Genomic DNA, 12,365 nt, shown 5'->3' with positions numbered 1-12,365 from the left:
TCAAGTTTTTCGTGCATTCAGAGATGTTCTTCTGGATAACTTGGCCATAACGAATGGTTATTTGTTACCTTCCTGTCGATTTCGGCCATTCTCCCAGCCTGTTCTCACTCCTGAGCGTACATGTGTAGATTCATTCCAAACGGTTCTCATGTTTTCATTTTTTCCGATCTCGTAATGTAGAGACATGTCGGGTGCCTGGAAGCGTAATATATTGACGATTTGTCACCTAGTGTAAAATGTTAGAAAGTGAGTAAAGTGAGAAGGTGTTGATTCTCCTCACCTCTGAGATCAACAAGGCATTTTCAGACCATTCTCTGTAAATCCTAGAGATGGTTATGTGGAAACATCCCAGCAGATCAGCCCATGTGACAGCAACAACCATGCCAAGTGTCAAAGTCACCATGTCAAAGTCACTTACATCTCTATTTAAAGCAAACAACTGGGCACTGATGTTCCTGTTTGACAGTAGGCACTTTATTTGAGCACAAAATAACACAAAGGAGCATTATTTTTAAAAGGCACAAGGCAATCAGCAGAACTTTACATGTACATTCTTCAGTTGGTATCAAATGTGATTTTAAGAAAAGGAAAAGGCTATGTGTTGAACAGTATCTACATTCATAAACTGCTTTAATGGAGAACTGTTTGTTTCACTGATCCCTGTGATGAGAATCAGTTTGTAGTGTATTAACATGTCATTTTTTATAAGCTAAAAGACATATATGAGCAGAAACAATCATGAACGAAAATCTCCACCTCGTGACTGTAGTGTACCAGTGACCTCATAATCTCAGATTCAGACAGTGATAGTTTCATACGCTGCAAGCCTAAGAAATAAATTCATCAATGTAGCTGATTTGTCAGAGTGGGGACTTGGAAACAAGCTTTATCTAACACTAACAACACACTAGTAGCTGCTTCATAATGAAGTCTAAGATTTATGTTGTCTATGTGCACTTGATTCATTTCAGCTCAGTGTAAGTCTGCGGCTGTTTAGTTGCTCTCTGTTTCAATGAGTATGTCCTCTGCTACACTCTGTGTGTGAAGCAGAGTGTAGCAGAGGAGTGAAAACCATGGTAGCCGACTTGAGGAAAATACAGTACGCTACTGTCACTGTAATAAAAAGTTTCCAACTAGTGCTAATCCATCTAAAACACGGAGCGATTACTTTCTTGGGAAAAATTCTAAATGTGTAATTTGGTGGTAGAGTGGGTCACCGCCTCATCCAGTCTGCATGTTAATGCATCCTTGGGAACTCAAAGCACATTCACTCTTGTACTCTTAGTTAAGCTAGCACTGGAAAGGAAATGTGTTCATTTTTGGAAAGAAGAGAATTATATGTGAGGTTTTGGATGAAAGCTTAGTCAGCCAGCTGATTATGAGATTGCTTGTTTCACATCCTTGGAAAACGCAGGCATGCAGGCAAAGCATAAACAGCACTTGTTCTGCTTTTGTGCAAAACATTTAATGTTTAATTATGCAAGCGGTGCTGCTTAGTGACAACTGATACAAATCTGCATAGTGGCGCGCATCAAAGTCAGAAATAGAAGCAGCGATTTAAAAAAAGGACTCTGCTGTTTTCAGACGCTTGTTTGGCATATGTTTCGACTTATTGCGTAACAGTGATTGTCTTTTATTTGTAAGATATTCAAATATGTACACAGTTCCAGTCTTCTGCAGTGGGGGAAATTTGCCTGTCCTCACCTCCTCGAGGGCTGTTTCAGTGCTTGCAATAAAATATAAATATTTGAGTTCTGACAAGTACGCCTGTGCAGACATAAAGAAATTTGGGGGATCTGGTTGTGTTTATCCTCTTCAGTTGCCGTGTTCAATAAATTTGCCAAATAATACAAAACAGTATTTATCATTGTGTCAGTTCCCTGCAAAAACTGGCAAAAGGAACACTAATCTGGTCCTGATGAGTTGATAGAGTTAGTTGTTTCATGTCGGTGCCAACAGAGCACTGCGGCATATTTGCTGTGCATGTGGTACTCCACCAACATTTGGGGGCGTATTTCAAAATCTGCCAGTCACTTGAGCTGTTAAATAGACTTAAATTTGATTATTTCTTTAAGTGTCCTGCAACATGCAGCTATTTAATAGGCAACAGATGTTTCTTAGAGCTGGTGTTGAAACCAAATATAATGGCTGGGTTGCACCTGGGGAACAACTTTGAACCATAGAAAATTAGCTAATTGGCAGGAACTGTGGTCAAATTATAACATATAATGGTCTCACTTGTGGTTCTGTGCAAAATCATTATGGTAACATGTTAAGATATGTAAGGTAGATGGTTGCTATGAATTTAAAATGCATGCTTCAAGTTCTTCCAAAATTTGGCTCTCAATGTGTGTTTTATGAGAAAGGATGCATTCAGCTTGTTTATTAGTGTCCAAAAGGTTTATTTTGTCGGGGAATCACGACCTCAGACCCTTAAATACAGCTACAACCTCACCGGGATCAAAACAGGAGCTTGAAGGTGGTGTTTTCCCCACCCTGTGTAAAGCCAAGACTGGAGAAGCTGTTGTGTTTGGACACCCAGTCTGTCAAAGTGAAACTGGACTCGTGAAGCCCTCCCCTTGAAAATATATATCTATGTTCAGCACGCCACGCTGCTTGCAAAATATAAACACAGCATGAATCTTGGATGGGAGCTCGAAACAGAGCATAGCTGGAAAAGATCTCAACGCTGACTTACATGAGGTCTAGATTTTCGAGTGCCCCACGGTGATGGCTTAGTTTCTCTTTCCAGGTCTTGTAGAGAGCAAGAGATGGACAATTTGTCTGACTCGTGGTCTGGCAGTTTCAAGAGCAATGCTTTCAACTGTTGTCCAAAACCACTTTTGTGCATTTTTGTGCGTAACCACTCACACACACACACACACACACACACACACACACACACACACACACACACACACACACACACACACACACATACACACACAGAAAAACAGACAAGATCTGATTTCAAACTAAAAGCAATATTTTACCAAAACACATCAAAAACAGGCCTTGCTCAATAATAAGAACTGAACTGCAAAGGTAAACATCGCGGGATGGTGATGTTTTATCTTTCACAATGCAACAGATTTAACTAAACACGTGTTGGATTGTCAGCAGACCACACATATATATCTTCTCTTCCTATCTCACAATACGACCCTTCTAATTACCATCTGCTTGGTGAGTAGCATTTACATATGATAAACTTTGGTTTTACTTTAAGTCGCCTCATTAATTTGAACTTTATGCTCTTGCTTTCTCCTGCACTATACTTTCAATCCTGCCAATATTCACCAAAATAGCAACCATGTTGTATTTAGTAAGGCTTAGAAGTCGTAATTGAGACCATAAACACATCAGGAATGTGTTTAGAGTGGCTGCAGATAAGTTAAAAAGTTAGACTTTTTGCTCATTGGCCTCCATACAATCTGACTTCTTTTTGCAACCGCAAGAGTCGCCCCCTGCTGGACATTAGTAAAAATGTAGGTTTAAGGCACATGAACGTTATGTCCATCTTATGTCCAACACATAAAAGAGTGACCACAACCACAAGACCAGACAGTGGCAACACCTAGTCTTTGATTCATTTCAAGTCCTAACATTTTGTCACTGTTTTACATGACTATCGTGTTAGTTAATATTTCTGTGATAACCTTGAGTAGTTTGGGGAAAGCTTTTTTTATGGATCCAGTGATGTACTCTGAGTTTAGGACCGACTATTGTTGCTCATCTGCCTAGTAAAATCCAATGACTTGGATTTATTTCGCCCCAACCAAACACCATCTGATGTAGATGTTTTGCGTTACTTGGATGATTTGTTGTGACATTACCCCACAGTGTGCTGACAAGCTCATGGTTTTTATGTTTTTTAAATGATAAACTAAACCAGCATGTGTCCTTATTTATACATTATCTAACAGAAAGTGAAGTGCGGAGAGACGAACACACTCACTCTGCAGGGTACTACACATGAAAAACATTTTAGCTTCAGAAATTTAATTAACCAACCAGCAGGAGTAACGAGTGTGTACACAGAAATGTAATGAAATGATCTGTGAATCAAATCATAACAGAACAACTGTTCAATTACTTGCAACATATGGATCTCTGAAGTCTTTGGCTTCAGCATAATGAATACATCTCAGAGGACAATAATTTATGGATGGAAAAGTGACTTTACATGGCATAAACTTCTCAGTTATCATCTTTTGACCCTTTAGAGGGGAACCTAAATGGTAAATATTAATATAACTGCTGAAACATTTTAAATCACTATGCACAGCGACCCCAACAAAGCTAAATGCTGAAATATGTTATTTTATAATCCTTTCTGTTAAACCTGGAGCCAATTTTTAACATTGTTTTTGCCTGACAATTGTAAAACCCAAGTTAGCATAGCACAAAAAATAAACATGGACCACGACTTTTCCCAATGCTCACTAATTTCTCACAAATAGCCTGTCTTCTATACTGTGATTTTATTAAGCTGCTACTATTAAACATTTGAAAAGTTTCAATGCAGCTTCTTATCAGTTCTGCTGTTTCCCATACCTAGGCTAATCTAAGCTAATTATCTACTAGCTATAGCTAGCTACACCCCAGTCATACAGGCCTAGAGAATGACCGCTGTGGCAGCAACAAGTAAAAATGTGAAATCCCCAGTATGTTATTGAGTGGTTCATGGAGGTTCCTGGTAGTCACTATGTGAAACTGGCTACCAAGAAGGTGTTGCACTAAAAACCTTGTTAGCAGATTGCTGCTGCTGCACGGGAGACACTGACTTGTCTGCAAACCTTCGCCAAATAGTCACCAAAAGGCAATGTAATTAAGGAAAGTACAACACAAAGACAGTTCTCCGTCAAAGTAAAAGATGCATCTTTTGAAACACATTGGTTATAGCAGCAAAGCACAACATTTACTTAGTTAACTTTCTACATTTCTGGTTTGAATCATATATTTTTAAGTTTTACTAAGGCTTGGCCAGTAATTGGAACATGTTTGCAGATATTTCTGCAACTTTCCTGCAAATTATCGGCAACTTCAGTAATCTGCTAGCAACCAAAGCAATCACACAGGTTTTTGTGCAGCACTCTCTAGCCACCGAGTTGTCAGGGTGTTTCTGACTGGTCTCTAGGCCTGTCTGGTTGACAGTTTAGTTGGCAGAAAGTAAAATTTTAGCTTTACCACAAATATCTTTCCACATCAAACCCAGATAATGCCAAAATCTTGGTTAATGGCTGACCTAATTGTTGAAGTTACCATATATTATTTTAACTGGAATATAACTTGACTTCATACAGGAAGCGTTAGAGCATAAGAAGCATGTGCAGGTGTGTGCCACCCAGCAAAAATGAAGCTTCAAACAGTAATTTTAATGCAATATGAGATTTACCTTTAATTTTGTGATTTGAGCAGAAAAATAAACCAGCTCTGTTGCTGTGTTTCATAGCATGCCTGACAAAACTACATTATAACATAGCCTTCTTCAGGGTATGCATACAACGATGTCCTGTGCTGTATGGGAAGGAGGGGCTTAGTCTGGATGTTACCGTATCAAATATGTGCTTGAGTGTACAAAGTGTACAAAGCAAACTTAAGGTCACATTCGCAAATAAACACACGTGAAAGACATTTTTTTTTTTACCCCGTTTTCTGAATGGTCTATGTGAACCAAGCCCTTTTAACAAACATATATTCTTGTGTGCGCACCCTCGCTCTATGCCAGATCACTGACAATTACCAGATGGCACAGGGAGGCTAGACAGCCCAGATTAATCAGGGCATATGTCTTCACGCTGGATGTGACATTGGATGATGTGTGTGTCTGCATAGCGCAGGCTAGCCTGGATGTAGTGTGAGGTGATGTGTGTACTTTTTTATGCGCATACAGAGAAAAAAAGCATGTAGGGGTTGTGTCTGTGCTAGGCGGTGCATGGTTTATGTCTGCAAATATCCTCTCACTCGTTCCAAATCTTGGGTCTGTGTTCGCTTGACTTGGTGTGGGATCCTGTGTTTCAGATTTGTAGCATCTGAGTGTGTTTGAGAATACAGTTTCTGAACTGCTCATAATGTTTGCAATTGTTATGTGTATCCACCAGTGTTACTAAGTGACTGTCAGCCAATTTTAGTCAGCTGTTTGTGTTTCTGAATAAACAGTTTCAGCACCGATGCATTAAATTGGTTTCCATACCCTATTTCTTTCACTGTCGCTGAAGTCTACAATAATAACATAGCTGTGGTTGCATAATAAAAGTATTGTTTATCTTCCCTTAACCTGGGCACAGACTGCTTAACCAGCCTTTCTGCCAGTCCAAATGCTTTACAGTTGTAGTCCTTCTCATAACCAGCAGGGGGCAAATCTCTTGTTGCAGAAACAGGTGTGATCATGTAGAAGTCAGCAGGAAAATTATCCCGCTTCTCCCATGACGTCCGACCTCAGTAAACAGTCTCCCAGATGTTCCCAGATGCAAGCTGAAGATACCGACCATCACAATGCTAAACTCAAAGCTTAAGAATGTCCACAAACCAGTGGGTGACTGCTGTTCAAACTATCAAAATGTTCCTTTGGGTTTTTCTGCTAAACCCATGTTCTTGCTGAAGGTATGGATTTTTTGCATTCTGAGTGTCCAGAAGGTGGTTAAAATGTTTAGCATGGAAAGCTGGGTTACCTAGCTTAAGGGCAGGATCACCAATCATTTTTCAGCAAGTAGGAGGACGATATGTTCCATTCTAGCTAGCACCGAGAAAACTTTTATTGGCTTTACAAGGGGTCGCCACAGCGGATGCATCCACATTTTTTGATTTGGCACAGATTTTTAGGCTGGATGCCCTTCCTGATGCAACCCTCCCAGGGATCTCTACCTTTTGTGTGCTAGATACTAGAATTTTCTTTTTCTTTTTTTAACTCATGCATTTTTTTGGTGTTGAGACTTGACGGGTTTTATATTTTCCCCAAATGCAGAAGCTAGAGCAACAATTACAGTGAAAGAAAGCATAGAAAAATGTGCTTGTGTGAATAGGTGTGAATGGGTGCATGAGGCAAGCGGTATAAAGCCCTTTGAGTGCTCAGAGTAGACAAGCACTATATAAGAACCAGTCCATTAACTAAATGCTGCAGTCGTTTTAGGTAAGTGCACATTTTGCCATGTTCAAGTTGAGCTACTACCCTGCAAAGATAATGCGATACACCAATAACTATGTTAACTCCATGTATCCAAAATGAGATTTTTATGTTAAGGAACCAATGATCATTGCAGTGAAAACAACAACTCCATGTAACCCACCCTAAATGTCACTTTAATCCATGCTCTCTGTGATTGTGAAACTAGACTATTTGCATGTGTTTCTGTCATCTTCTTCTCACATTGTTGCTTTGTGGTTGGTTGCATAACTGCTCCATGAACTCAAATATAATGCAGCTTCACAGGTTGGACAAGATAGATAAAATAGTTAACATGAAAAGATGAGAGAAGGAATAAAGGGAAAGAGAAAGAAGAGACATCAACCAGGCAGAGTGGTCAGGCTGCATACTACCCACAGCATCGCTCCTTTAATCTTTCAGTGCCGGGCTAATTCTTATTGGCGTTTACAAGATTTCTCCCTCCTTGTTTTCACTTCTTCTTGGCTTGCAGACTCCTCTTCACAAAGCTCTTGGCTCTTTCTACAGTTTGTCACAGAGGCAATCTTCTTCCTCCACTAAAAGTCTTTACATAAAATCCACAGTTTTAGTGTTTCGCAAGTAGGAAGTCTTTAGATTCCCCAAGTGGTTTTAAGTCCAGTCAAAGGTAAAATAAAAATGAATTACTTTTAAAATCACCACAGTCCATTGTGTAAATCTCATTCTCAGCCATACATATGTACAGAACTCCCATCGCACACTTAAAAAAAAAGTTTTTGCTTTGGTTTGATTGTTTCATTTTCTTCTGCAGCCGTTCAGTCTTTACTCGCATCTTTGATGTAGAGACTAAAGTTTTTATTCTGTATAAATTCTTCAAATCCAAATCCAAGGGTTTAATTTTTCCCCATAAAAAGGTCAAAGACATTTTCACACATGCAGGGTTGCGTTATGTTGAGATCTAGATAACAAGGTGGACTAATTTCTGAACTTCATCTATCTGGAAGGTTGTGATTTTATTTTTTTCCTGTGGCAAATTCCCCCTTAAGAATCAACTGTAAATCAAAGTCCTCACATTTATTTATTTTTCATAATTGCACGTCTTTTATCTTGAAGTCTTGGTTTCTCTTGATCGAGAGATTGGAAAGGCAAATCCACTGCGCTCTTGCAGCATTCTTTACTCACGTAGATCTTTCAAACCCCAGTTCTTCCATCCTTCAGTGCATCTGCCCAAGCAAACACTGAAGATCCAGACCTCCATCTCCCTCTTCTGTCTATAGGACCATTTTCCCCCAATCAGTGGATATTCAAAAGGCCCCAAGCTCTCCAGCCCATCTGTTTATCCATCCATTGTCCCATCGCTTCTTTTTTTTTCTCCAATCCTTTCCTCTCAGAGGTCCAGACGGAAGGCGCCAAAGTAGCTTGCAGATTCTTCTGCATTTACCATGGTGGGGGAAGAGACAGAGACGAAGATCTCGTCACCGGCCCTCAGTTCGAACAGTCCTCCCTGGTAAACGGAGTGTAGGGCGTACTCAGCGTCCGGAGCCCAGCATTTGGTTCCCACACCTTTCAGAAGCTGGAAAAAAAGAACAAAGAAGAGAAAATTATGCTAGTGCTAATGAAAGTGCTGAAAGGTACAAATACTTCAGCGTGATCTTTGATTGTTTTAGGAAAACAGAGATGCTGTACCTGTATGGGGCTTGGGTAGGAAGTTTTCTTGTAGACGCACTGCACCAGTTGGTGGCTGACGCTGCGCTGGTCCCCCTCATTTGCAGATGGGGATGGATAACGGAAATACACCTGGACAAAGGTGGAAATAAGTTAATGCAGTGAGCTGTTTTTTGTTCTTTTTCCTCTTTGACGTGCCCTTGTTTTTGACAGAAAAACAGGTTTGCTGCAATCAGTGAATACAAATCCAATCCAATTCAATTCAACTCAGTTTTATTTATACAGCACCAAATCACAACAACAGTCAATCATCATCATGCAATCCAATTATAATTGTTGTGAGCAACAATTAATGGTTAATAAATTGTATATAAATTGAATATACAATGGTCACAGACACCTTTATTCAGCAGCTATCACTACAAGGTTAATTAATGACAAATTTCTGTGGCTAGCAAAGTGCTTGGAGCATCTCCATCTGCGAGTTTGACTTAAATCTCAAAAAAGAGCTTTTTTCTAAACTTACCACGTGTAGTGTTTTTGTTCTAAGTGATGAAAGGTATTAATATGGGGGATTGCTGTAAAACTGAAGTTTTCATACAATGGTGTGTAATAGTCTTTTCACAATCTGGCACTTCATGAACAGAAAGAAAAGTGTGAAGCCCCTGTTCACAACTGGGCAAATAGACAAGTACATCACAGTCTTTAGATTTTAGAAATAGATGTTTCAGCTTCAATAAACGGTACACATGAGAGATGATTAAATTGTTTACTACCTCCTGATTGTTCTGACTAAACTGCATAGCTTTCTCACCTGTGAGTACAGATAGTACCTCCCATCTTGGGGCACTCGGAGCTTCCCATTAGACAGGGTCATGTTGTGCAGGTGAGCTCCTAGGCTCTGATTGGCCCATGAGCGGACTAAATGGCGGCAGGACTGATGAAGACCTGGCATGATGCTCAGGGAGGAAGAAAACCCTGTTGGCAAAGATTAAAAAAGTGTCAAGAGACAAATTCTAAACAGAAGAGGGAAGAAAAATTGTCACATGGAGATGGAAAATAAAAGGAGTGGGGAAAAACAAACCAGCTACAGCCTAGAAATCATAGATGGGATGTAATAAAAAAAGAAAATCAATACCAGCTTATACAAACTAAGCAAAGACACATATCAGTGAGTGTTTGCCCAAAGCTCAAAAGCGGCAGCAGCTGGCAAAATGAACCTTGAATACATACGGTTTGTGACTCCAGAGTAGTGCTCTTCTTTCTTACAGCTGCCGAAGTTGAGCAATAGTTTGCATTTTCCCCTAAAGCCCTTAAAATATTGAGAAACATCTGAAATACTGAGTTAAAAAAGATAAAATCCTGTGATAAAAAAGCACTTTTAATTACAGTATTATTTAACATTTTGGTGAACGATGTTTACATTACACAGTTGAGCCAGTTGCACCATGTCTATTGGACAATGCAGGCGATGTGGATTTTCCTTCTGACTACTCTGTAGCAGGGCACTCTGAAGTGCACATTCAAACTTGTACAATGGCCACTTATAGCAGAAGTGGCGATTTAATCTTTGGTTAAGCCTGTTTCACCGGTAAGAGGCACCAGCTTGAAGCCAAAGTCCTGTAAGATACAGGAAATACTGAATACTGCTGACTAGAACCATGTGTAGCAGTTTTCCTCACAGCAGAAATGAAACATTTAACACAAGGGATTTCTTGTGCACGCTGGCTTTATTTCCTCTGCAGCGTGTACTTGTGTGACTAGTGTGCAAATCTGAAACACTGCCATCAACAATAGAAGCTTAAGTCTATAACACTACAATGTAAATGCTGTGATTTATTAGCACATAACAATCACAGATACCTTAACTGAATAAACTCTTCCATCTGATCCAACGCTGAAAATGATTTACAACCCAGTAGTGCGAAAAACTGCAGTTCCTTTAGTGGCCACTTGAGGCTCCAAAAACAAGTCAGTTTCCAAAGACTTGCGTTAAAAAATATGTTTACAGCCTGATACCAAAAACAGTGTTAGCTTTTCTCTTCATAAGAACTCCATGCTGGGTGAATTTTAATTTTAGAACGCATCCACCTGGATACTGAAGGGATGGGGGTACCATAACTTTAAATGAAAAGTTTTTCCAGAAGAGCGTCACCTCTGTTAGTCAATGAAGTGGACTGCACCATTGTGTACGTGTTGCTTTAGCAAGTACTATACGACAAATAATATGACTTACTGTATGGAACAAACCATCCAAGACGCGTGTTACTGACCTGTTGTCTGTGTGACAATCGTGACAACTTGCTCTTCAAGGCGCACTGAAATTGAAAACGGTAAACGGAGATGGTGTGCCTTTAAGTACAAGTTGCATTTTTTGAAACTTGTTGGCTGCACCTCTGCGGTGCAACTTTTGCTTTGAATGTAAAAGTAAATTTATTGTACAGTTTTAGAAGTTGCACTGCTGCTCCGGTAGTAGTTTGCAAGTATTCGCAGACAAACATGACAAAAAAGTGGAAACGGAGGCAGTTTGTCACAAAACAAATCAATTGCTTGGAGGTTTTTGGTGCAGCAACGTCCGTGCAACCAATTTCCAGCCAGGAACCATCAGAAACCCCTGAGAACTAGTCAGGTAACACGCAGTTGCAACTAGCAAATGGTGATGTCCAACATGGATACAATTCACGTGCATAACTCACAATGTCTGCAAAATTTGCGCAAGCTTGTCTCCATTAACTGATATGTAAGCATGCTGTGCTTTTATCCACAAAAGGTACCTTAGGGCTCCAAACAAACCAACATGGCAGCAGCCAAAATACTAACCCTGAAGCTTCAAAATGGACAGTCCAAACCCAGATGGCGAAGTCATGGTGACTACTTCCTTTTTTTTATGCTCTCAGTTGTAATTAGTTGGGTCATAGCTTGTGTGTGCCAGCGTGAAGCAGTTTTCTTCATGTGTAGGATAACTTCTCTATCTAAGAAACACCCATCGCGGATCAAAGTTCCTCCTGTATTTCCTTATGAGAAATCCAGGCTTAATGTGTGAACCTCACCCTCTTACACACACACAGGCTTTCTAGCTCTTGCACACACACACACAGCACATTTTTTACCCTTTGTCAACTCAATGGAAATAACATAAGGAAGCCTTTGCCAGATTGTCAACACCCTTCAGCTTGCACGACAGATTCAGATGAAACAATACCAAAGTCATGAGAAACACATTCCAACTTTAAATTCCATGTTTTATAACATGTGCGATTCTGATCTGTGAACTATATAAATATCTACTTTACTGCCACATACAGCATACTGGTAGACCTCACAGACTCAGCTTGAAACTTCAGTGTTTCTTAGTAAATGCCTCGGGCACACAGGAAGTGGTACGAAAAAGAGCAGCAGAGTAGACTTTAATGTGCTTCTAAAAAAGCTACAGCGGAAAATGGAGAAGAAAATGTGATTTGTAACTTTAACAGATGGAATAACTTAATAATCCACCCATTCATCTTTTTTAATTGGTTATACAGATTGGCTACAGCCCTTCTACTGGTCCTATCTCGGCTATCATTGGGCAAAAGGT

At 39.9% G+C, this 12,365-nt stretch overlaps 1 protein-coding gene across 1 annotated transcript in view; it reads right to left on the bottom strand.

The window, feature by feature from the left end:
* Window positions 1-452: 452 nt before the first annotated feature.
* tnfsf10l (TNF superfamily member 10, like) overlaps window positions 453-12,365 on the bottom strand; it is a 74,867-nt gene continuing 62,954 nt past the window's right edge. The window contains exons 5-7 of the mRNA XM_031742114.2: window positions 9,603-9,766; window positions 8,810-8,920; window positions 453-8,696 (exon numbers count right to left, since the gene is read on the bottom strand). Of these exons, the coding sequence (XP_031597974.1) occupies window positions 8,511-8,696; window positions 8,810-8,920; window positions 9,603-9,766 (461 nt within the window). The 3' untranslated portion in view covers window positions 453-8,510. The remainder of the gene's footprint in view (window positions 8,697-8,809; window positions 8,921-9,602; window positions 9,767-12,365) is intronic.

The sequence above is a fragment of the Oreochromis aureus genome, linkage group 3 (assembly GCF_013358895.1).
Source record: "Oreochromis aureus strain Israel breed Guangdong linkage group 3, ZZ_aureus, whole genome shotgun sequence".
NCBI classification, from domain to species: domain Eukaryota; kingdom Metazoa; phylum Chordata; class Actinopteri; order Cichliformes; family Cichlidae; genus Oreochromis; species Oreochromis aureus.
Note: the sequence above shows the minus strand (reverse complement) of the source record. Positions and strands in the feature narration are given on the sequence as shown.